At 45.4% G+C, this 26362-nt stretch overlaps 1 protein-coding gene across 3 annotated transcripts in view; it reads right to left on the bottom strand.

Moving 5' to 3' along the window:
* Positions 1–26362, bottom strand: part of LOC120384159 (hepatocyte nuclear factor 4-beta-like) — a 43271-nt gene that overhangs the window by 2456 nt on the left and 14453 nt on the right. For 2 of the 3 annotated variants that reach the window (XM_039502490.1, XM_039502492.1), the window contains 6 exons: positions 11873–11979; positions 10135–10290; positions 9434–9521; positions 6149–6301; positions 2299–2583; positions 1548–1661 (listed from right to left, as the gene is read on the bottom strand). In XM_039502490.1, the coding sequence (XP_039358424.1) occupies positions 1548–1661; positions 2299–2583; positions 6149–6301; positions 9434–9521; positions 10135–10290; positions 11873–11979 (903 nt within the window). The remainder of the gene's footprint in view (positions 1–1547; positions 1662–2298; positions 2584–6148; positions 6302–9433; positions 9522–10134; positions 10291–11872; positions 11980–26362) is intronic. The other variant, XM_039502491.1, reaches the window with a different exon arrangement.

Here is a 26362-nt window from a genome sequence, read left to right as displayed (position 1 = left end):
TGCAAGGTAGGGAAGTGCTAAGAGCCTCATTTTAATAATCTGTTCTTAGTGTTCTTCAGCAACCACTCTCAACACGCTGCATAAGGAGGTAAGTATCATCATTCCCATTTCACAGGCTAAGGCATGGAGAGACTAAATGACTTGTCCAGGGTGCCACATGCGATCTGAGGAACTGAACCCAGCTCTTGACTCGCAGCAAAACACTTGGAGGACAGGTGGTACCAAAATGGGGTTGTAGCCTGTTGTGAATGCAGGTAGCCTCTTCCCCCTTTCGCTTTATGATCAGGGATTTGGTGGAGGGTGGGTTATTAGGAGTTTCACCAAGCAACGTACTGCATTGTCTTTATAAATAGTACTTGGGAAACTGTGTTCCCACTGATCTCTAATTAGAGCAATGGCTCTTATATTGTGCTCTGTGAACCAGTGGTAGGCTGTAGAGTGCTGACTGGTCACATGATGCTGGCTTTCCGTGTGCCTAGCTGTTAAATAGCATCGAAATTGAGCTAGACTATCTTCGAGACATTATTGCTAATTACTTTTCCGTGCACACATTTGCTGTCGTTGCTACGAGACAGGAGATGTGAGTATGAGCGGAAGAGGTGGTTTGTGGGAATGGGGAGAGTCAGTTGTCCACAGCGTTTCTATTAAGGTGCAGTCTGTGCTATGGAAAAAATGTAAGAGGGGTAGAATTAGGGCCATCTGCCAATTCAGTGAATACCTTAAGCTACCATGAAAGGAATAATAAAATCAGTTGCCTAATAATGGGCTTTCTTAAAAAACCTCAACAAAAGTTTACTGGAAGCTTTAAATTCTACACCTAGGAACTGGCCTTTCACGCAGGTTGAATGGTATAATTTTTATTTTGCTGACAATTTACTTTGCATATAATAAAACAGATCGCACTGCTGTGTACCCTACTTTCTGAATTTTTACACTTCTACCTTTGTGCATATAAAATAGCGTTGCCCATGCTCCTGCTATTGATTGAGAGTCTCATGCTATTTGGTGGTCTTAAAATCCCTGCTCCTGGATTCAGTTTTCATGTATAAAAAGTAAATTTCTTGCCCTCGTGGTTGTGGAAGAAACCTGGGAAGTGTGTAACCTAAAGGTGCAAAAACTAGAAGGCAAATAAAAAGGACCTGGAATGTATTTTTAAAATCTCATGATTTGGAGGGATAGGGTAGGGAGGTGACTCATGCTTTTTGAGTGCTTGGGGTGTTGATTGTGAATATTAAATTATAAGTGGAATGATGACACTGTCATAATAGGGCATAGTGAGATGTACGGCCCAGTGCATCTTGGACCTATGTCTGAAGTTCTCCCATTGCCTTCAGTGGCAGTTTTGCCTGGCTAAAAACTAAGGAAGGATCCTGAGGTTTGGACCCCTGTTTTGTCTCCTGCTGCAGGATCTAACACGACAGGTCCCATTTAGCCCCACAAAGTCGAAGTGTGATGCTTTAAATAAATCAAACTAAGCTTATAGGCCCAGCAGCTTCCTACCCAATCCCTGCACTATGCCTGCCAATAGCATGAAGATGGACACCTACGGTTTGGAGCTGTGTGAATCACAGAACTCATGTTTTGCAAAGCTGCGTGTCCTGGCAGAGGTTCCAGGTTGAGGTTGGAAGGTCCTGATTGGTACTGTACATCAAGAGTGGTTCCTGCACAGGAGCATGGAAAAGAAGTCATTCTCCCCATCATTATTAAAACCAGCAGAAGCATTCCTATGACCTGAGGCGTGTCACATATTTTTACAGGGAGTGGAAGAATTGCTTGTAGTGGGATGACCAGGAGAACTATATCCCCAATTTGGTCAGTCCCCCGTGTCCCCTCCTGCTCTCCTCTCTACTGGGGCACCCCACCATTTCCAACTATGCCACTGCCTTCTTAGTTACCTAAAAACTTGATTCCTGCTGCTCCCAGCTCCAGCATTTTGGCTATTCATCCGTGGCCATGGCTGACTACATTGTTTGCAGGTGCCCCCAGTTCAGCCCTGAATATGATGTTCTCACGAGGTTACAATTTACTTTTTGTATTAATACAAAATGTTGTACCCTTGAAGGAGTGTGTGGGGGGGGAGGGGGGTCAGTTCCATCCATGCACTAATGAAAAAAGGTCAGATCCTCAACTGACATGAATCACCATAGCTCCATCACCTTCAATACAGCTATGCCAGTTTATATCAACTGCTGAGCTGGCTCAAAGTCTCTTTAATCTGATCAATCTGAAAAGTTCCTGGGGCCTCCCTCAATATGGCATTGGTGCTAGGACTATTGTTAAGGCCTTTGAAATACTCACGGTTTTCAAGGCATGCAGGTAAGAAAGAGTGTCTCAGTGGGGTCGTACCTCCCAGAAGCATTTCTTGCAGCAAGCTGTCAATCCTCGCCACGCCAAAGAGTTTCATGAATTGGACCTGCTCTATCATTTGCCAGGTGATGCTCTGGAGTGGCGGTAGGAGGAGGAGAATGTCGCTGAACCGCCCTCGAGAGTCGTACTGCCGGTCGTTGATATAATCCTCCAGGTTGACCTGCACCTGGAATCGCATGTTCTTCACCTTCCCAGGCTCACTCAGGCCTTTACAGTCTGGGAGGTAGAAAGATACAGACAATTTACACCCATCCACACACACAAGCTGGAACAGCTCTGTCAATCATCCAGACGCTAGAAGAAAAGATTAAATACACCTATATGGCAAGTGACCTCTTTTTTTTTTTTAATATTTCTCCTTTAGCCTAGAAGTTGGAATGTGTCCAGAGTAATGTGGCTGCTCAATGTTAATCTGTCAATAGTTCACATCCCACAGAGAGCAGAGCAATGTCTAAAGGGGGTGGTAGGAAAATAGAAGTTTGATCCCTGTGGGTAGGATGATTAACAAACATGGGGGTGGGAGGGGTGTCAGAGGCCAGGGGAGGCTAAGCCTCCCCTAACCCAGGCCTATGGACTTTCCCACACACTGTCCTGCCATCCCTCTCCCTCTCCCCTGAAGCTGGCAGTGGGGCCTGGAGCTCAGGGCTTGGGCCCACCAGCAGCCGGGCTGGCCAGGGGCAGCTCAGGCCAGAGCTGGCCAGTAGCCTGGTGCTGGGGCCAGCCTGCGGGATGGGCTGGGCAGCACAGCTGGGGTGGCTGGGGCAGGCCAGCCAGGGCACCTCCAGAGGCAGGAGTAGGGGCTCCGGGCTCCTCCGGCCATAGGGGTCGTGGCCTCAGATGGAAGGGATGGGGCCGGCAGGGTAGCCTCCCTGAAGTGTGTGGGGGTGGGGGGGTTCACCTGCCACCCATGGTAACAAGCAAAGGCAAAGATAGGAAAACTAGGAGCTTAAAATTATTTATGCCCTAAAAGAAGAGGGTGAAGTGCTGAGGACCCAGCCGCTGCCATTGAATTTAGTGCATGTTCGGCCCTTCTGAAAAACCAGGCCACTTCCTTTGGGGCATAAATATGAATTTAGGGGCCTGTCTTTTATTTTTCAAAATCATGGCCAGGATTTTTAGGCCAGAACAAAAGGTGTTCCTCGGGGTGTAGAGGCCTGTGGGGAAATAGATTGTGAAGGTGGAGCTGAGAAACAGCTGTTGCATGACTGCCTCATGTAAATGTGCAGATTTTCAATAGAGTCCCCATAGATTTTCTAGTTAAGTTCAGACTCTTGCCCCCTGTCTTCAAAGCACTCCACAGCCTGGGCACAGGAAATTTGAAAGATTGTTTTAAAGCTTCAGGATAAAGCCTGCGGTTGACAACTCCTCTCCTTTGGCACAATGGAACTCTCAACAATAAGAGTAAAGCTCATCTGTGGGGGGGGGAGACACAACTTTCTTGGGGGGGGGGGGGTTGGTCTGAGACTGCGGCATGAACTCCCTCAGTAACCGAAGACCTTCCCACACCGTGCCACTTTCCAGTTCAGCTGCAAGGCACATTTCTTTGACCTGCCTTCTTTAACATCAAAACAAAGCAACAACTATATTTATAGTTAAAAAAAAAACACTACCAAACTAAGACACACCCACTATACAAGCTTCTCACCTCGGGAGAGGCTGAGAGAACAAACATTGTGTGACAGTTGTGTAATCACATTTCTTAATGCAATACTGGCAGGTGCTCAGATACTACAGTGATGAGCCTAGTATAAAAACCTATGTAGAATAGTAAAGGGAAATTGGGATAAAAAACTATCTATCCAATGTACTGAAAATAATCCTGAATGGATTTTGGAGCCATCCAGTGCATGCTTCATGAGAGACCATCCTATCGTCCTAGGGGACTGCAACTGTGCAAATATCTTTGTGGGAATGGCACAGTAACCCGAAAGGGCGAACTGCAGGATCACACAAGAAGAGATGATGCTCAGGGCACCTCAAACCACAGGCTGGGTCTGAAATACACTGCCCTGCTGGACCAGGAAAGAAGCTTTGTATACCGTAACTAATGGAGATAGTACTTATGGTATCTGCCTTAGCTTTTGCAGCATATAAGTCTAGATGTGATATGCAGTGCATTTCTTTTATTTTAATTGGCTTTTTCTCTGTATGTTCCTAACAAATCTTTTCTTACTCCAGTCCAGGTGGTTTTAGGCTGTTTGAAAATTTCACACATACTGTCCCAAAGGATTGAAGCAACTTTCAATGTTTAAGGAGAGGCAGGTAGGGCTGGGTGCCTGCAGTTAAGTCTGTTCAGGACAGTCATGAAGAGTATGCACTAAGGAGTCATCTCCCATAACATATGTTGCTTCAAGGCTGCAGCCCTCCAGATACACAGGAAACGGCTCAGGGCCATGATGAGAAATGAGTTGAAGACACATACGGTGACAGGTAAGTGCCAGTAGAAGAATGTCGCATTTGGCATTGGCCTAGGTTCAGTTCTCCAGCTGTAAAATGGGGGTAAAAGCACATCTGTGACTCAGAGGAGTGTTGTGAAGGACTCAGATATTACAGTAATGGGGGCCATGTGAGTAAAAGAGAGGTGTGGGGGGAGGGACAGGAGGATGGATGGATAGCACTCAGCAAAGGGTTATAGTAAAAACACAGCTGTTCAAGACCATGTGAGCTAGGAAAGCAGCAGGTCTCGAAAGTTATCCTGCAGGCCATGCCTTTGATGTGCACTCCTCTCTTCTTGTAGGTGAGGTGGCCCCATCCAATCCCCTGCATTCATGGTTTGCTCTTTATGTTACTCCCCCTGCTGAGTCTAGCCCAGCGTTCAGCAACTTTTGGTCAAATGACTCAACTCTAATAAGTGATAAGACACCAAAGTGTGTTATTTTTTAGAGCCCCGACCATTTGTAATGCTCTCACAAACCCTGGAATGTGTCTTCATTTGTCTCACTTGGAGCCTAATCCAAAGCCACTGAAGTCAGCGGAAAGTCTCCCATTCGTTCTGACGGGCTTCGGATCAGGCCCTAATTTCCCGTACTCTTTTCCCCAAATCTTCTCTTTATTCTGTCATTTTGTACTCTGAGCATGAGATGTTGCAGCATCCTTCCTGATGTTGATGGAAACTGCAGCCAATCAACACTTCTCATGGCCTAACCATTTGTGAATTTTATGCTCCCTCCTGGTCCCTAATTTAATCCCCTGTTGCTTAGTTAATTCACAGAAAAATTAAATATAGGCATGCATGTCCTCATTTTCTATTGATATACATCTCTGAGTGAGGCCAAACTCTGGAAGCAACTCAGTTCCTGCAGGTTCTGTAAGGTTTTGCATGTCTCTCGGGCTGGAGCTAATGTTGTGCAAATAATAGAGATGTCTGCAAGAAAAGACCAGTTTTAGCTTGCCTGCTAATGCACTGCTAAGCATTACTCCTTTACAGCTGGGAACCAACTGAAAAGCATAACTGCTGCCTGGGAGCTGTCATTAGTAACCAAGATAGCATACAGATTCTGGGATTCCTAATCCTTGACCTAATGACAAAACCCATCATTTCTGCTTTAATACTTACAAACCTTGCAATTAGGCAATGAGGGAGTGGAGCACCACAAAATGGAGGAGGAGCAACAATACTGGCATTTTCAAGAAATGCCATAAATGATCCATTTTTTTTCTCCCCAGACCGGACCCCTCACTCCACCCATTTATGTCCTGTTTTATTTCTACCAAGTTTCTTCTCTTGGAATCCCATGATCTGCCACTGATGATAGTGGTTTGGTAAATCTGAGAGACTTACCCGGGTCAAAGAATATGATCGCTTTGAGGCACGCATACTCATTGTCATCAACCTGGATGTCACGTAAGGGCTTTACCAACTCATCCAGGATTCGAATGGCTACGCGAGCAATTTCCAGTTCTGGGCAGTGCATTGGAATGATGAAATCATTTCCTGAGGAGATGAAAAAACATCAGTATCAGCCATTTACACCAGTTCTTTGGACATGGAGCATTACCAAATCACCCATTTCTTCAAACACCGACAGCCATATTTTCAGAATGCAGCACATGATTGTGTGTATAATTTGCACATGCAATGTCATGTTCAAATTCAGAATTGACATGGGCAAATAACTACTTAGATGCATTTGTGTACTTAATTACCCAATTTGTGCATGCAGTTGCCATAACCGTTCATGCAAATCCTGTTATACCTGTCTGTGCATCTGGCCACAAGAATATTGTAACTCATGTATAAGGCTAAGATTTTGTCACGGATATTTTTAGTAAAGGTCACAGACAAAAAAGAAAAATTCACAGCAGCCGTGACCTGTCCGTGACTTTTACTAAAAATATGGTGACAAAATAGGGATCTGCGGGTCCCCACACTGTCTGAAGCAGGGCAGCTGCGGAGGGGCTAGGAGCTGCCTGCAGCAGCTGGAGGCTGCGGGGTACTGCTGCTGTCTGCAGCTCCAGGAGTTCCCCTCTGTCTATGGGGGCCGGAAGCTGTGGGGTGCCCCCGCCTCCCCTGGCAGCTGGGAGCTGCAGGGTACCCCTGCCGCCCACAGCTCCAGGGGGCCCCCAGCGGCTGGGAGCTCGGGGGTTCCACCTCCACCCTGGGCAGCTGGGAGCTCGGTGGTTCTCCCACTGCCCCCAGTGGGCAGGAGCTTGGGGAGATTCCCCCAACACCCCCGGCGGCCTGGAGCACAGGGGGTTCCCTCACCGCTCTCGGTGGCTGGGAGCTGTGGCGGCAGCCAGAGGCAGCGGAGGTACCCTGCAGCTCCCTGCCCCCGTGGGTGAGGGGGGACCTTGCAGCTCCTGACCAGTGCAGGCTGAAGTCACGGAGGTTACTGGAAGTCACGGATTCTGTGACTTCCGTGACCTCCATGACTAAATTGTAGCCTTACTCAGGTATAATTTTTTGTAGAAATATTTGACCCAAGTTTGGCCAACATAATGTTGTTGAGACCAACTTCCCCCCCCCCCCCCCCCCATCTGCAGTGGATAATCTTGACTGGTTTTAGATGATCGAAGAAAACACCATCTTAAATTACAAGGAAATATCTATCTAACCTAAATTTGATCTAATCTCTCTTCAGTATTTCTAAGGGACCTATCACCTTAATTTCTAGGCATCAGTGTCTAAGGGGATGTCTACATCACAAAGTGACAGGGTGATGGTAGCATGGTATAGATTCCTGTGTCAGCTGTAATTTAGCTAGCCCAGGTAACAATAGCAGTATAGCACGTGTTAGCAAGCAAAGTACTTATCCAGGGACCTTAGGGGGCTTGGACTCTGGTTGCTAGCCTGTGCTGAAACTGATACCACCACGTCTACACTGCTATTGTTACTTATGCTAGCTAGATTAAAGCTGACATGGGTATGCCTACCCACGCTGCAATCACACCTTCCCTTTACAGTGTGGACAGAGCCAAAATGCTGAGTAGAACTGTGAGCGTTCAGTATGCATTAGCAGAGGTAACATTTACATGCTGTCTCTAACTAAAGCATCATTTTAATTTTCTGATTATTCCAACTCCAGCACAAATACATTGAACCAAAACTCAAGGCCTCCAAGATCCATGTCTGAGTCTCCCCATCTGGTCTGGAGATAAGGAGTAATCTCTTGTCTCTGCACTATTTCTCCCCTGGCTTTTTCCTTGAGCCAGTACCAAGATATCCATGAGTCTGAGGATCTATGCAGTTGGAGTTCTATGGGGCCGAGAGGATGCACATCATCTCTCCACTGGCTCTGTGGAGTTTCCCCGGTAGGACAGTACAGCCCTGGGCAATAATGATCCTCCTTAAAGAGAATTCCTATGGAAACTACTGACTGTGGAAGTCCTATCAGAGCGGCTCTCTTGGAGTACCAATGCTGTTAGGCAACATAGGGTAGCTGGCCTCCTGCTGATCCTTCAGTATCTCTGCAGATTCTGGTAATACATGGGGTCTGGGAACCAGCCCCATGACCTGTTTGTCCACCCGTCAATGGACCATGGGGAAGAAAGCACCTCACAGAGAACCTCATGGAGATTTTCTCGCTCTTAGTCCCATGGGTTTTTCCTTGGGATGCAAACATGAGACCCTGAATTTAAGGGGTGACAATTACAGTCTTTAAGTACCTACTTGGGGAACAAATATTTAATAATGGGCTCTTCAGTCTATCAGAGGAAGGTATATCAGGATCCAATGGCTGGAAGTTGAAGTTAGACAAATTCAGACTGAAAATAAGACATATGTTTTGAGCAGTGACAGTCATTAATCATTGGAACAATTTACCAAGGATCATAGTGGATTCTCCATCACAGACAATTTTTAAATCAAGATTGGATGTGTTTCTAAAAGCTCGGCTTTAGGAATTATTTTGGGGAAGTTCTATGGCCTGTGTTATACAGGAGGTCAGACTAGATGATCACAATGGTCCCTTCTGGCTACGGAATCTATGAATTAGATACTCAGAGGCATAAACCTAACAGAGAGCAAAGCATGCAGGTTTCTTCCTCCAAACTCATTGTAAGTCTGCCCTCCAGTGTCCCAAAGCTGGGTTGTGCCTAAATTTAAACCTGGAGGAAAGCAAAATTTAGTACAGTAGCTTTATATCCACATACTAGCAGTGCTATAGAAGCAAAGAGGTGGAAGATGCATGTTTGCATGTAATTTGCTGTCATTCTGTAACTGAAGTTATCAGGCCAATGGGCCACAGTTTGGTTGGTATTTCTTTTTTTTCTTAGTCATAACAAAAAAAATTCATTCTAGCAGCCTAAACTATCAGTACAGTTTTTTGGCTAAAATACAGTGATGATCTTGCCTATTTAGATATTGTCTGACATCCAGAAAGTTCCCCAACCTCTTTGGTCTACAAACAGATGTACAGGCTCTATGGAGAGAGGACTTTATCCACCACGGCAGTGCGGCCACCGCAGGAGAAAAGTAGCAACAATTTAACAGCATAAAGCATAACAGGTGAAATATATCTTAGCTAGCTGAATGCAAGAGGAAATGCAGATGGGTAGGATACATAATAATTATCCAGCATGTAAATCTGTGCAAACTTCAAAGGAAGAATGAATTATATTATTTTACCTAATAATAGAAAATCTGTATATGGTATTGACCGTTTAGCCACTCCCAGGAGTAGGTGCTCTCCTGCATGGGCTCTTAGCAAGACAACCTGCAGAGTACAGGGAAGAAACAGAGCGTGTTACACACAGAGGAACAGTCAGGTGATTGATGTGTAGAGAATGGGGGAAATTCTGCTTTCATTTAAATCAGTGCAAATCTGGAATAGCTCCACTGTAGTCAACGGAATTACTCCTGGGATAATTGAGAGCAAAATCTGACACTAACTTGACTATACTTTGACTCTGTAGATGTTAGAAGCATTACATTTACAGAACATTAAAGCAAAACTCATTTTCAAAGCAAGAACAAAGGAGAACATGTTTTATTTGATATTGCCCTGGAAACAGTGGCTATTATACCCTTCTACCAGCAGATGATGGCAGAAAAAATAGAACCTCCCTTTTGACCCATCATTCCCAGTGCTGGCTCAGCTGATCACATGCAATATTTTTCTTGTCTTCAGTGGGTGGCAATCATTTCTAATTCATTAGTAATAACAAAAGTCTGACCCTTTAAAATGCCACCTCTCCTGCAAGGAATTTCTTGCCCTACATGGTGAATTCTATTGAATATCATCCAGTTTGATGTTAACGGGCAGGGAGTATGTGTTTATATTAAATAAATACATTAAATATAAATGGATTGAGGGAGCCCTATTTCACCTGGTCGTCCAGTGGAAGTTCACAGAATGCTGGGATATACTTCGCCCACTCCACAAGGGCTAAAAGCTGCTGTTTCATAGACTCACACACATCATTGATGGTGGCAACCTTCTTCATGGCAATATCAGCACTGTGCACTGGACTCAGAGCTGAGTACTGAAAGAAAAACAAAGCAGAATTTGTATGTAAAACAGGCTTGTGTTGCTTTGTTGAACAAAATGCCCGGTCAAGTAGAGTGTAATAAGTGTTTCCCACATATCACGGGATTTATGGTTAAATGGGGTTTCTATAAAGCCATTAATTTTGTCCTATCTCAGATATAAGGTTTGACATTCACAATGATTTGCAGAGAACTGTATGTTTGATCCAGTGTTGAACATCAGTGACACAAGAATGTTTGCAGTCTCCACCGGGTGGTGCTGTGTCACAACAGAGGCATAGTGACTTGAGCAGCTAATTATCAGTGTGTTGTACAGCGGACTCGTCTGACTTGACGAAGGGATTTTCTTTCTTTCGATCAAAAGCACAGGATCTGAGCGCCCTGCCAATTATTTAATATGGCAGACCCAAAGAAGCAGCTCAGTCAGCTCACCCAACTTCCCAAGCAGCAGTTTGTTATAAAATACATACACCCGCATGCATCAACCTCCCTATCTCTTTTCAAAGGTCAGTGGCAACAAATGGGCCCAGCAGTGTTAACTGAGGACTTGTTCAGGCCTCGCAAGCCAGGGTGAGTACGTTACCGCACTTCAGATTCACGCCCGGGCCCGAACGTCACCTGTACACAAGCCCTGAAAGGCGACGCTTTCTAGTGCATGTTGTGAATGCAGCAATTCTTGAAGAAGTGAAAACATTTTTATACATAAAGAAAATCTGCACCATGTGTCTGGAAGAAAAGGACCATTTGTGTTGGAAATTAAAAGGATGCCCTTAATTGTTGTTGTTTTCTTAAATCAAACTGCACCTTGGAGCATGTGGTAAGGGACGAGGAAAGGAGGGAGGAGAAGATGATAGGAGTGTTGGGTTTAAATCCCAGTTTATTAGCTCTTTGCTCTTCTATGATTGTTACCCTAATAGTGCTCTTACATTTGCAGATCTTGCATTTATACTGAGGGAAGCCTAGGTTCCTAACAAGTTATATACTCCACCTACAGGAATTTCTTCATGCAGCATTGAAATGCAGCCACCTCTGGGGTGAAACAAAGCAAATGAAGTGGACAGCAAGGCAATGCAGCAATTTAGGCTAAGGAGCGAAGAAGACTACCGTATCCTGCTGGACCGCCAGCGGGAATTGGTAGGTAGAATGTAACTGCTCAGACCTGTAGCCAGGACATAGATGCTAGGGTCCAGATCCTCAAAGCAATTTAGGCTTCCTGATTTCAGTGGAAGTTAGGACCCTAACTACCTTTGTGGATCTGACCCTAGTTGCCCAACTCTTGCAATAGTTGCGATGGGATCGTTAATGTCTTCAAGTTGGCAGGAATTCAGTTTTGTGTGTCATCTGAAATATGGCACCTCCAGTAGCATAACACCCCCTATAATGGTGCTCGGGCAGTGGTTCAGCAATGACCCAGAGAGAACATGAGAAAATCATTAATATTTGCTTCCTGTTGCAATAGTTGTTCCATCTAAGTGCCATCCAAGGACTGTGTAGACTCATCCTTGCTTAGTTGGACAAGTTCACAGTCCGAAGCGGCCATAAAACCCTTCTAATAATGATTGTCAACGTGTTTCATACCTGCTGTGCCATAGCCTCAGCCTGGGTCAGTACAGTGATTGACAGGGATCCATTGTCCTCATAGCTACTCCTGCGAATGCTAATCCTGTCCCGTTCATTCTGCACAGCTTCAAAGAGAGAAAGAACGACAGTCATGTGATGAGTTAGAGATTGCCGTTCCCTGTCATCAGTGGTGACGGCTATTTACTATCATCGAGAACTCTGCAATTTGCTAGTTGTTTTATGAATCAATAAAGACATACTATTCAAACTGTCAAGAGTTTAAGTAGAGAGACAAGGTGGGTGAGAAAATATCTTTTATTGGACCACTCTCTCACCGACAAACAGTATTACATCACTCACCTTTTCTCTCTAATATCGTGGGATCGGCGCGGCTACCACAACACTGCATACAGCAATTTAAATAGTTATTTTAATGTTTGTAACAATTTTATGAGTATGTTGCATAGGGGGAAAAAACATTACCAGATGCAATGGTTTCTCCAATGAGTGTTCCAGCATGTCCTACCTGTAGGAGAGCACATGTGTAACAATGCCCTTCAGTTTCAGGGCCTACTTCTGCTACTAAATCCATATGGACAGACCCTTGCACCCACATGGAGTAGTTCCAGCGGTATTTATTATTTGTATTATGGTAGAACCTAGAGTCTCCCACTGAGATTGGAGCCCCATTGAGTTAGGTGCCGTAAAGACCCACAGTAAGAGATAACCCCCCGCCTTAAAGAGCTCTCAATCTAAATAGAGGATAGAAAATAGTCAAGGGTGGAAGGGAAAATAGGGGTATAGAGAGATGACACGACTTCCCCAAGATCACCCTGCAGGTCAGTGGAAGAGTCAGGAATAGAAACTTGTGTGCCTGGGTCCCATTGTCTCCAAACTATCCCCAAAGTGTTTCACAGAGTCAACCGTTTGTCTCTCTCACCCGCAGAAGCTGGTCCAATAAAAGATATTGCCTCTCCCACCTTGTCTCATACAAATCGGAGCAGAAGTGGGTGGGAAATCAGAGGCAGAGAGAAAAGATAAGGCCAAGAGTTGACAACATGAAGAAATACAGGCAGGCGGGTCCAGATGCCAAGAGCTGCAGAGGAGGCGGCTCATGAAGTAAGAATGGCGAGCAAGAGTAAGAGAGGATGGTGCAAGATGAGCAAAGCAAGCTGGCAAGGGTGCAGAGAGAGAGATTAAGAGCCTCATACAAAGGCTGAATAAGTCAATGGGAATCTTTTCATTTATTTCAATGGTCTGTATATCAGTCTATAAGCCCATGCGATTTGATGCAGAAACGCCATGGAACATTTGAAAATCTGGGAAGAGACTTCTGAATGGGACCCTGAAATGAATAGGAAGTTGTTTGAGGTTTGTGTGATGTGTTCACATTTCTCAGTGGTTTGTATCCCCATCACCCTATTGCCACACTCACACCACTGGGAGATATGTTGTGTGATGTGCCTATGGAGGGTTACTTTATTTCTATCCTGTTCTATACACAGTATTATCCACACTCATCACCGTAGTATCTGAGCTCCTTCCAGCAGCGCATTAAGAAATGTGGCTACATCTCTGCCACATGTTTATTTTCTCATCCTCTCCCCAGAATGAGAAGCATGTGCAGTGGAGTGTCTTGTTTTGGTAGGTGATTTTTGCTGTTGTTTTAATACATAGATGTGGTGCTCTGTGTTTGGTAGAGAAGGCAAGATCAAAGACGTGTGCCTTGCACTGGGAGCAGAAAGCAGTGAGGTCTGTGATGGTCCTTAAAGGGTCAGAACTTGGCCATGTTCCTCTAGTTGCACATGTGACAATTGAAAATCCAGTCTGGGCCTCTGCATCAGGAGAACCCAGCAACAATTGTACTGTATTTCCTGGTACTGGGACTTGGTCTCCAGGATGATTTCCCAGTGATGGGGTTGGGGATGAGAAAGAGCATCAGTCACCTCTATGATCACTGCATTAAAGAAACCCACAGATTCTGTAACCCTCCCGTAAAAGACCAGCAAACTTGTTCATGGTGCTGATCATTCCGTAGCAGAGATCACTCCTACTCCGTGGGCTATCTACCAAAAGAGGATGCTGGTGCCTAACTAAGGAAGTAAATAAAGAAAAGATTTATTTCAAATTCTGGTTGAAGGACACACACCAATGATCGCTGCAAGAACATTTCAAAGTGTCCCATTAATAACAGCAACATAACTCCCCTTTGGAAACATTCTTCCCTTCGTACACAAAGGGAAACAATTCCCAGGTCATAAATTGTCAGACATTCAGCAACTTGTTCAGACACTTGCGAAAGTTTCTCTGTTGAGAAAGTATCACACTGTCTGCCAGGATTTTCTTTCTAGACAGACAGACAAACCCATTCTCAGCTGCTGGATAAAATTGCCCCGACCTTTCAGCTCTGGGCTCTACCACTCAGTGTGCTGCAAAAGAAAATGAATGGACTGATACCTGGCTTTACAACCGAAAGCAGTAAGAAAATCACAACCGGCCTTGGATGGGGTTCTTTGATTCATAGAGTGTTCTGCTAGCACTGGATTTATTGCAGCCTCACAGCTTTGGGTCCGCACTGTTTAATAGTGTCAGAATAAGGAGTAATGGTCTCAAGTTGCAGTGGTTGGATATCAGGAAAAACTTTTTCACCAGGAGGGTGGTGAAGCACTGGAATGGGTTACCTAGGGAGGTGGTGGAATCTCCTTCCTTAGAGGTTTTTAAGGTCAGGCTTGACAAAGCCCTGGCTGAGATGATTCAGTTGGGGTTGGCCCTGCTTTGAGCAGGGGGTTGGACTAGATGACGCCTGAGGTCCCTTCCAACCCTGATATTCTATGATTCTAAGCACCAAATCTCCAATGGGAAGAGCTACTGCCTTCAGTGACAGCAGCCAAACACCACAGAGGAATCCTGTTTATAATGCTGAGCACCATACTCTGCTCACACAGAGAAATCCAAGTGCTTGCTTGGCTGACATTTTATCATCCCAGGTGCGTGCTCAAGCTACTGGGCTAGAGTCAGTATCTTTTGCTCGGGCCTACTGAATATTTAATTTTTTATGCAAAGAGAAAGAACTCCAACGGGAGCACTTGAGAAAGCCTGAGGCTATAGCCCGATGGGTAGGGTACTCCTCTGGAACGTGGGAGACCTGAGTGAAAGTCTCTGCAGATGAGACATTTGTGTTTAGATCTTCCACTCGCCAGGTGAGTTGGCTCTTCTGGAAGGGTCTCATGTTTTTTCATGAAAAATTTCAAATGGGCTCGGTTCCTTCCAATGAGGGAGGAAATCAAATTCTGAAACGTCAACATTTTTCATATAATGGAATTTTTCTGGCCAGCCCTAAATTCAGTTGAAAATTGCCATTCTTGTTTTCAAAATGGAATTTTCACCCTCTGGCGGTTGGTTCATAAGGCTCATTCGCCAAACCGGGGGAAACTTCTTTGAAATAAATTATTTGCAAATACATTTTTTCCCACTGCTCCACCAGACTTAGCAACTCTTGACCCTTGAACTTTGTTAAGTACATTGGGATACAATTTGTTTGCAGGATGCTCTGCAAAATAAAATGCTCTAACTGTATGGGATTTGACTATTGAATAAAAGCCCCGCCAATGAAAAAAAAAAAACCCTCCCCTTTCTTTGCAAACAGAAACTAGCCGTGAAAAAGGTCTGTTCTGCTCTGAGAACAGAAAGCAGGTAAAGTAATAACAGAATAACAAGTGGCTTTGCTGAGAATTACAGCTCCCTTTAATTTCTGCATCAGTTTAGCCTGCTGAACTCTGCACACACGCTATGGACTCGCTGCAGCAACGAATGATCAGTGCAATAAGCATATGTGAGGAAAGATGCTGAGCAAAGACTCAACAGTATCCTGACAGTTCCTACATTTTGGCACAGAACGGCTCAGAAATTCAATCCATGGTTTCTTAAAGCTCAGGGTGCAGCAAGGTTTAGCACATAACAATAGTACAGTACATCTCTACCTACTCCTACGTACATGTCTGAAATCAAAACTCCCTTTGGTTACATACCAGGATGACTAAGATGGGCAGACTAGGTTTAACTCTAGTAAGCAAGGGTTCTGCTGCAGTGCTTAATATAATATATTAACCCCCTTGGACGTTGCAAGTTTACATTATATAATTATATGTTGTAAATTCCCTGGGACAGGCTCTTTTTTGTCGTATGTATGGACAGTGGCTAGCATAATAGGAATGTTCTTTAGGACTCCCAGGAGTTGCTGCAATGCAAATATTAAATAACAATATTGTGCCCAACCATGTTCTCCTAATTATCCCTTTAACCATTCATTTAAAAGATACCAGTATTCTAAGGATTAGCTGGCTGGCACTTGAATAAAAAAGCAGAACCCATGAAGATTTTTCATTAGCCTATGGAAAGAGTTGTGCTTTCCTATTTATCTTATTTACTTCGTTGTCTTCTTCTTCTTCTTCTTTTTTTTGGGGGGGAGGATTTCAAAAGGTTTTGCTTAAAAGCCACTCATGTCCTTAAAATACCAGACTGTTTAGGAGCAGCTAGATGTAGACTAAGATGCAATCAGAGTGGGTGAGTGGCAATGAGTGACAAGCCTTTGAAATGTATTTAGGTGCCTAACTCCCATTGGCACCTTTGAGGATCTGGGCCATAGGGACCAAATGTTTCCATCCGTTCGGCAGCCTGAGTAAAACGAATGTGGGGGTTTCTTCCTTTTAGGCAGAAAAATGACTGGTGCTCTTATGGGGGGTCTCAATGTAGAGACCGAAGACCAGGGCCGGCCTTTGAGGTGGGCGATATGGGTGCCCACCCAAGTGGGTGCCGTGCGCACGGTTTCCTAGCTGGGCTGATGGAGGCGGCAGGGCAGGCAGGCGAGCAGCCGCGTGGGGGAGCGGGAGAGACGACCAGCCTCGGAACCAGGTGACTCCTCCAGAGCAGGGGTTCCCCTCTTCTGCTCTGCTCCACATGTACAGCCGCTGCTGTTCCTGTGTTCCCCCACTCCCCCACCTAGCCTTCTTCCTGGAGTCGCCCCTGGCCACTCTGGACTGGGAGCATCCTCCTGTCTGCTCTGCGGAGTGGGGCTGATGGTGGGGTGTCCCCATCCCCTGCACCTGTTTACCCAATTTCCACTAAGCTGGGGTGACAGGACAGGGGGAATGTGTGTGTGCTGCTGCCTCTCTGGGTCCAGAGCTGCTGGCAGCTGCTTGTGTCTTAATACGCCTAGTTAAGACTCCTGACCCTCAGTGCTTTCTTAAAGAGACAGCGCACTCACCCACTCAGGCACACACACACTCCCCTCAACACAACACACTCCTTCACACAGTCCCCCCAACACACACACCAGGGCTCCCTGGATCCAGGTCACTTCCCACCTGGGCTGTGCTGAAGCATCAGGAGCTGCTGCTCTCCTGCCACAGGCAAAGTGACCTGGATGCAGGAAGCCCTGACATCTGCTCCTTGCTTCCCCCCTTTCACAGCCCCCTAGGGCTGCACGTGGCGGAGGAGCAGCAGTCCAGTGTGGGAGCCAGCAGCAATGTCAGCTGCTCTGTGCATCCAGGTCACGTTCCCCATGTGGGTGCAGGAGGGGGATGCAAGGTTTAGGGGGAAAGGGGTCACAATGCAGGGGTTAGGGGCTCAGGAGGGAGGTGCAGGGGGTAGGAGTGAAAGGGGCACAGTGCAGGGGGGTAGGAGTGAAGGGGGCACAGTGCAGGGGTTGGGGTGAAGGGGCACAGTGCAGGGGTTAGAGACTCAGGAGTGGGCAGGTGTTGGAGGGGAGCAGAGGTCGGGAGTGAAGGGGGTGTAGCGATTGGGGGTGCAGGAGGGGGAGCAGGCATTGGGGTGAAGGGGGCACAATGCAGGGGATAGGGAGGAAGGCAGGGTGGGGCACGTGGGAAGCCCTTGGGGGCAGGGGAGGTGCCATGTCCACAGAGGCCAGGGGCACCAAAATGCAAGTGCGCCCAGGGTGCCATTTTCCCTAAGGCCGGCCCTGCCAAAGACTGAATAGAAATGGAGCCTGAACTCCCTTGGAGGTGGCTAAAGTACTTTGGTGGAATGGAAGCGCAGGCTGCCCAAGATGTACCTGGGCTGTAAAGAAGTCTTCAGGCTCCAGGGCACATTTCACAGACAGTAAATTCATGTTAAGGAAAATATTATACTATGAAACGAAACAATATCTCCCTCCAGACCCTCCTCGATGTGGAAGAAAGCTGCTGTTCCTGGTCGTTTTCCAGCCTTGTCATGAGACTGGAGATTCCAGAACTCACATCAGTTTCTTACTGCCAAGTGGAAACTGGGTACATCTTGAAGGCCTTGCATCAGGGCTTAAATTCAGCTGGAGCCGTCCGGAGCAGAGCTCCGGTAGATATTGTCAAACCTGTGGGAGCCCTGGCTAAAGCCCCAAATCCCATTTCACCCAGCAGGGCAAAAGCCCTGAGGCTCTGGGAGGTACTGGGGGAGAATTTAAGCCCTGCCTTGCAGCATTTCTCAGGACAGAGAGAAGATGGGGCACTAGGTAGGGCTCTTGATAGAGCCACTTGCCTGCCCTCCTGACCCAACTATATTAAGAGCCAAGAAGGTGAAAGGAGTCAATCAGTGACAGAATACATATTTTGTGTTGTCTACCCTGTTCAGAAATACAGTATTTGGTTCTAGAGAATTTGAATTTGCTGTTTAGGTCTTCCCTCTTTTGGGGGGCAGGGGATTACAGCATACACTGCATGATTCTCATACAAAAGAGTCACTGGAATATTGTGTAGTGCTTAGGTACTGTGTGCACATATCCCTTCTAAGACCTGGGCCCCTCAGTAACACGGGGAGCACCTTCTCTTTTAAAAAAAATGATAATGCCTATTTCTTATGTGGGGCTTTTCATCAGTCGATCTTCGCAATCTTTAACGCATTTCTCCTCACAACCCCCTTGGAAGGGAGGAAAGCATTATTATCCCCATTGTACAGATCAGGGACTGAGGCCCAGAGAGGCTACGTATCCCAAGATCACACAGAGCATCCATGGGAGAGCAGAAGATTGAGCCCAAGTCCCCACATCCCAAACCCATGCCCAACCACTGAGCCATCCTTTCCCCTTAAAAGACTACCGTATTCAACCATAGGGGGTTGGCGCCATTTCTGTCCAACCCTGGGCTGTTCTTATCTAAAAGCAGATGTGAGAAGATCAGATGCTCCAAAGCCTGGCTTTTATAATTGTATTGCAGCTGTAGGATACCTACACTTGAATTACACGCTAAACATTATTGCCCATTCACAGGTGTATCAGGAAAAGTCAGCACTGATTGCAGCATACAGAAGAAATATCACCGTCCACCGCCTTAGAAAGCCAGTCATGAAATCAACTGGAAACAAGCTTTGCTGAATTTTACACTGCAATCGGTAAGGAACTTTTTGCAGCAATCAAACTTGGGGCTTGATCCTGGAAATCCGACTCACCCATGTAGCCCTGTTGTGTTGAATGGACCTTCTCATGTGAGTAATGATTATGTATGTCAGGAGCGTTGGAGGAATGGGCTATATAACCAAACCCCACCACTTATTTTATAGAGGTCCCATAAAGCTAAATAAACCCATTAATATTCCCATAATGATCAGCTCCCTTTAAAAGAACTGAATTGTTCCTTGTTTATCTCACACAAGTTTCCAATATAGCTTTTATGGCACATATTTCAGTACTTCCCGCACACACTGATAAGATCTATCTTCTAGTGTAAGTGGATGGTACAGAATGACTTTCTCAAGGTGATTTTGTTGTTATCACTAAAAGTACCTAAGAAGCCATGGCATAACCCATCTAACGTAGTTAATATTTTACATACTATGAAATCAAGTGATTGCTACATGGTAACTGCATTGCGATATTTATTATGCTTGTAAAAATAGGGGAGAGGTCAATCTGAAATGCAGCATTTGGCTGTGATGGCTGAAAGGCCGGTATGCCGAAAAATGGATGGCCCCAGCAACCCAAACATCATGCTTGGAATTTGCATTGGAGTGGGCAGAGTTGTACAAAGGGCCAAATCCAATGCACTATCCCACAGCCACCTGTAGCCTACTGTTTCCAGGAGACGTTTGTTCAACAGTTAGGGCAAGACTCAGGTACTCCAAGACCACAAATTTAATTGCCTCTTGAATAGTTGCTCAAGACACGTTTCAAATATTGGCAAAACCTGAAATTGCATCGAATTGTCCTCTCTGGGGTGAGTTCCTAAGGGCTTGCCTACAGAGCAGTTGAATGTGTGGCAAGCCAGAGTGTGACTCCACAACACACTAGCCTGCTGGGCATGAAGGGTACATCTACACAGCAAAAAACAGCCTGTGGCAGCCAGTTACAGAGCCCAGGTCAACTGATTGCAGTGTGGACGTTTGGGCTTGGATTTGAGCCCAGGCTCTGAAAGTTGGCGAGGGGGAGGGTCTCCAGCCTGAGTCCGAATATCTACACAGTTAGTTTTAGCCCCGTACCACAAGCCAGAGTCCATTGACCTAGCCTCAGACTTATTGCCGCAAGTTTTATCTTGCTGTATTGATGTACCGGAAGTCACTGTGTGGAGCCTGCTACAGCCCATACAAAGTTCCCTAGCATGTGTTGACATCCGTCTATAGCAGCATCCACACCGTGACTAAAACATGACACGCTCTTATGCTGTGGATTCACACCCTGGCTTGCTGTGCACTAAGTCACTGTGTAGACAAGCCCATAGTCCCAGGACTAGGGCCATGAGGGGATGTTACTGGTCTACGTGCACTGAGATTTTCCGGGTAGAGGTCAGTGTTGGTAGCGTGGAGGAACATCCTTTACCTGTAGGGATCTATGCTTGGCGTTATTTGCAGAGGGCAGCAGAATACCTGAGGCTCAGAATACCTGAGGCAGGAGATCTGGGTTCCATTTCTAGATCTGTCACTAATGTGCTGAATAGCCTTTGTCGAGTAGCTTTCGTTGCCATTGAAACGCCACCTTTCCACAAAAAAGCCTTTCATCAAAATAACTCTGACCAGCTGTAATCATTTCCCAATCGGCTAGAGGAATGGAAAAAGCATAAGAGCAGAGCAGACGTGAAGAGAGACCTCAGCTGAGTCATAGACAGACCTCCTGACCTAAATGAGAAATGCAATTCCCTCAAGGCCCCCAAGGGGAATTCCACAGCTCAGGCCTGGTGGTTGAACAATGCCTGCCCCAGACCATTCCTGATTAATATAATGACTGACACTGCAGCAGACCAACCTGTGCTGACTCTAACAGCCGAGCAGGAATATGGGGTGAGGTCTCTATATTGTGTCTTGTTAGTGTCTGAACCCACGTTGTCACACTCATCCTGTGAAAGCTTCACTTCCTGTCAGCCTTTACTAGCCTCTCTCATTAATCCCGGTCTATCACCCTGCAATTATAATATCAACCAACCCACAGGTGAAGTGATAGGGTGGAATAGACAACTCTTATTTTACAGCCAAAGAACAAAGGAATAGTGCATTGGGGAATGGGCAAAGTTGTAGTTTCATTTGGGTTTCCTTCAGTCCACTACCCATCCAAAAGAGCTCTGCCACCTATGCTTGCCCCTATCAGAGTCCATCAGTGCACACAGTGCTGTCTGGAATGGAAGTCACTGCTGCAGACACAGCAGAAAGAGAAGCCAACCTTCTGATGGCCGCAGCTGCTGGGTGATGAAAGGAAGGGTATGTCCAGAACTTTTCTATAATGAGGAGGGAGGGAAGGAACCTTGCCTTGGGTCTCTGATTACTGCTTAAGCCTGTGACCCTGAAGAGACAAACAGGGAATTTGTTATAGCTACAACCAACCTGGCATGTTTGAACTATCCTGACTGAGGAAAGCACAAATCAAACTAAGTACGTTCTCCATCTGACACAGAAGAGAGAGCTTAAATCGTTAGAGCTGGCCTGGAGCTTTCTTCCATCAGGAGCACATTGAACATGCTGGCCAATCAGAGCCCAGGCAGATTGCAAAGCACTGCACCTTTTGGGCTCCTGAATAAATAGTGCTGTGTTCATCATCCATGTAGTGGAATTACAGTAAACAGACTCTATTTACCAAACCTTTCTGTCCTTGCTCCATTGCCACACAGACTAGAACGGGGAACAGAATACATGAGTCATGAGTGTGCACCAACCTGAAAGCCAATAAATAAAAGTGTCAACATTGATTCCACCTCAGCAGCAGCAAACCCATCACTTTCCACAGAAGTTTAGGCAAAACCTCCCATTTAATAACCATCCATCCAAGTTAATTGTTCTATAACAGTCAGCGTCCTCATTTAGCATTGCCATTCTTGGAATGATCTCAATAAGCCAACTGGAGGTCCTGAAGCAAGTGCGTGTGCGTGTGTGTGCAGATTGACAATTATGAGTTACACAATAATGAATCTGGCAAGGAGATCTGGTGACATCTGGTGAGCACAGAGCTTTCACAATCTTCTGATCCACAGTAACAAATTGACCCTTTCTGTTGCCTGGGCTGAGGAGAAGAGTCTGATTTTTCAAAAGGCCTGAACCCAACTTCTGATGTTGTACGTGTAGTTTTGCACCTGCAACTAAACTGCACTATCCATGTTACTGCCTGCTTTCTGAGTACAGTGGGGTATAGAAGACACATGAATGCATTTGGCTGTATCTGCAATTACTTGTGGGAGCCAAATTATGGCCATAGAATCTGAACTTGTTTCAAAATCAGGCAGAAAAGATTTGAAAACTACAGCTAAGAACCAAATTATGAATGTTTTGAACCACTAAGCAAAAAAACCCTGGATACCTGCCTAGAAAAAGAAATGGAAGTGAATAATAATAATAATATATATTCATTTGATCTCAACACCTAATCACATCCCATTCTCTTGTGTAAATTCCACCAGTGACCTAAGAACTCTTTCCCTCTGTCAGCAACCTCAGAGCAATTCTCCACTACAAACATTCAACTAGTGTCCTGAGAACCTCTAAGCACGCTCTATTCTCCTCTCTGTCACTTTGATCTGCAGCCTGAAAACTTCTAATCACATTCTGTTATCTCCAGCCAATTCTACCAATGAGCTAAGAATATTGAATGCCTTTCAACTAACCATCCCTTTCAACTAACCAACCTATATATCCTGCTGCATTCTCCTAAGCCAGTTCATCCAGCAACCTGAGAATGTCTGGTCACCTTCTAGACTCCCACATCAGTTCCTTGAATGACTTGAAACTTGTAATCTCACCCAAACCGCTCAGTAACACGTTCACAGCCCCAGCTCTCAGGAATTAAAATTAACAGAAGAGGTAGACTCTTCTTCAGGGTTAAAGGCCCGTTAAATAAAAAGTGAACAATTAGGAAACAACAAGAGGACGGTTAAAGGTAAGGAAAAATGGTTATATCCCAGTGCCTTTGCCCCACAATTTCAGATGCTGCTTACTCTATGGTCATTAAAATGTGTTATTAAAATGTACTTAATATTATACAGGTTTTTAAAATAGTGCTCTATTGTCAGAGATTCTACAGTAGGGTTTTCTGAAGTGCTCAATTTTGGCCTAATTTTGCTCTGTTTGATGTCAATGAGACTTTTACCATTTACTAATTCTTTAAGCCAAATTCTTTCGTTTGAAGTATACACTTATTTTGGGCGTCTTTCAGATGAGATGTTAACCCAAGATCAGAAATCCAATGACACTTTTCACAAAAACAGGTGGCAGCCTTAGGCTCTGGCAAATGCCAGTTTGGATAACAACATCCTGGTTCCCTAAATCCCGAATTACAGTTTGCCAAAACCAGATCTGCCTGGGAAATAAGATTGGGTTTGATGAATTTCTCAACTTGCTAAAATGTCAAGAAATACCGTTTTGAAATTTTCAGAATATTTCATGTTGACATTTTTAAAATGTCAAATTCCAGTTTTTGTGGTTTGAAATGACTTTTACATTAAAAATGTAATCTAATTAGTCCAGAAAAAGTTGAAATCAAACACTCATTACATTTTACATGTAGCGGGGTGGTTACCCCGCTCCTGCCCTGAGGGGGTTAAAGCAGCCTTGGAGAGGGCTGTGGCGGAGAAATGCTAGGCTGGTTGGGGGAAGCAGCCACAGGTGAGGCCACGCCCCAATCAGGCCACAGCTGGCCCTATCAGAGGGCTGAGGTCCAGAGACTGAAAAAGGCATTCTCTCTAGCTTTGTGAGAGAGAAGGACCTGGCTGCCTGGGAAGCTGAGGAGGGTACCTAGGGTGGAGCAGTGCTGGGAAAGGGCAGAGGGAGCTGGGGAGCTCCAGCCTAGCAAAGCCCCAGGCTGCAGGCCTAGTTAAGGGCCCACAAAGGGGTAGCGGGGCTGCAGAGAGGCAGCCCAGAGATAGGCAGAGGCAGCTGGTCCAACCCCCCTTGCTGATGATGAGTGGTTTATAGACTGAAGTCCGCCCCAGGGAGTAGGGGCTAGATGGTGACTGGCAGTAGCCACTGAGGCAAGGTGGTGATAGAGGGTTGGGGGTTCCCCTGGGTGGGGAGACCCAGAGTGTGGTTTACTGCCAGGCAGAACCCTGACATAGAGGGGGCACTGGGGTCAGCGGCAGGCGAGACACTGGCCTGCAGAGGGCACTCAGCACTGGAAGAGTTAATTCCCTGGATGACCAGCAGGAGGCGCCGCAGAGGTGAGTCGTCCCCTCGCCACATTACAAATAAACAAAAAACATCTTGAAATTATTAAAACTAAACATTTCAATTGACCCAAACCAAAGAAAATAGATGTATGTGTTGGTTCATGAATATTTTTGAGATTTTAACTTTTATGTCTGATTTTAGACAGGGAAAAAATTCTGAACTCGAAAATGTTTTGCAGGATGGAAAAAACAGTTCCCACCCAGCTCTATTATTGTACTCCAGACCCAACATGCCAGGTTATTGATGAGTTTCGTCAAGATGAAAACATTTTAGGAACACAAAGTTTCCAGGATTGCACCTGAACATATTCAGCAGTAGGTGTGGCAGTGGTGATCATACTCTGTAGTGATGATGACACAGCCTTGTAATACCACACCCAAGGCATGTTCTGAGTCTGAATAATAAATATCTCAGATCTCTTCCATGTACTGTAAGAAGACGGTGCTATTGCCACGTCCTGGAAAGCCTGGTTGCTATTACAAATAAGCTTGCTAAAATATAGTGATGAAGAGCATGCCAAATTCCACGGAGTTGTATCTAACTGTCTCAGTGTGTTATGGTGATATACTGGGTGAATGTGACCAAAGGGCAATGCACAAATGTTTCCACTATCACCATAGCTATTGAACAATCAGAAGACAAGTTTTTCTAATGCTTCTTCATAAAGCTGAATATTACCTAGAATTATTCAGAGACAAGAACTAGATTTGAATTTTTGTGCACACCACCGGGCAAGAAAATGATGCACACTTTTTGCATTCAGTATGGTGTGCAGTCAATCAAGAAACTGCTCTAGGTGCATCAAAATATTTCCTACCAGTTTGCAAAATAAAAATAAAAATCACAAAATCAGCAGTGTTCTCATAAGTTGAACTTTAAAGAATTTGATTATATGGAACTTAGAGAGAGTCACCAAGCTGCAGTCAATATTAAATGAGTAAGCCAAAGTTTTACAACCGTTATTTTAAAATCTGTTTTAAAAAATGAAACTACAAACCAAGTAACAGTGCTGATCAACTAGATTTCAATATTTCCAGGCCATGAAACATGTAACCACCCCATCCACTATATGCTAACCTTTAAGTTATATTTTATTGAAGGAATCTTTTTTTCAAACATTATATTCACTGTTCTCTAAAAATAAAACAGTTGTCATTCTTGCTGCTTCCTACCACAAAACAATTCCTATGCCAACTTTTAGCACACTCATTTTGTCCAGGGAAGACACAGTCAAAAGTCTGGCAAGAAATTTGATCTCAGTGGGTAAAGTCCTGGCTCCACTGAAGTCAATAGCAAAATTCCCACTGAGATCAGTGAAGCCAGGATTTCACCCAGTGTTCTTAATGTATCGGTATAGATCAGAGTTTCTCAAACAGGGGTCGCCGCTTGTGTAGGGAAAACCCCTGGAGAGCCGGGCCGGTTTGTTTACCTGCCCCGTCTGCAGGTCCGGGCCAGTGGGAGCCGCGATCGGCCGGACCTGCGGACAGAGCAGGTAAACAAACTGGCCCAGCCCGCCAGGGGCTTTCCCTACACAAGCGGCGTCCCCTGTTTGAGAAACCCTGGTACAGATTATTCACTCTTAAGATATTTGATAAAGAACATGATATTTTACTTCAGCAGCCCAACCAAAGAGCCTGAGATTTCACATGTATTCAGTGTGTGGGCAGGCAAAGATCCCGGTCAAAATGAGAGTGGAATCAATCAGAGCTAAAAGTAGCCCTTGCCCAATAGCTTACAATCTAGGTACAGAAGTATCACCAGCAATGTCCCATCAAGCAGGTGATAGATGATCAGGTGCCGGAGATACCATAGTAAATAGCAAGGCAGTGTTTTTCATAGTGTAACTCAGGTAAAGTAGCTGTTCAAGGCTTTCAAGCAGCATCTCGG

Source organism: Mauremys reevesii, linkage group 16, assembly GCF_016161935.1.
Source record: "Mauremys reevesii isolate NIE-2019 linkage group 16, ASM1616193v1, whole genome shotgun sequence".
NCBI lineage: Eukaryota > Metazoa > Chordata > Testudines > Geoemydidae > Mauremys > Mauremys reevesii.
This window is presented reverse-complemented; position numbering and strand designations above follow the sequence as displayed.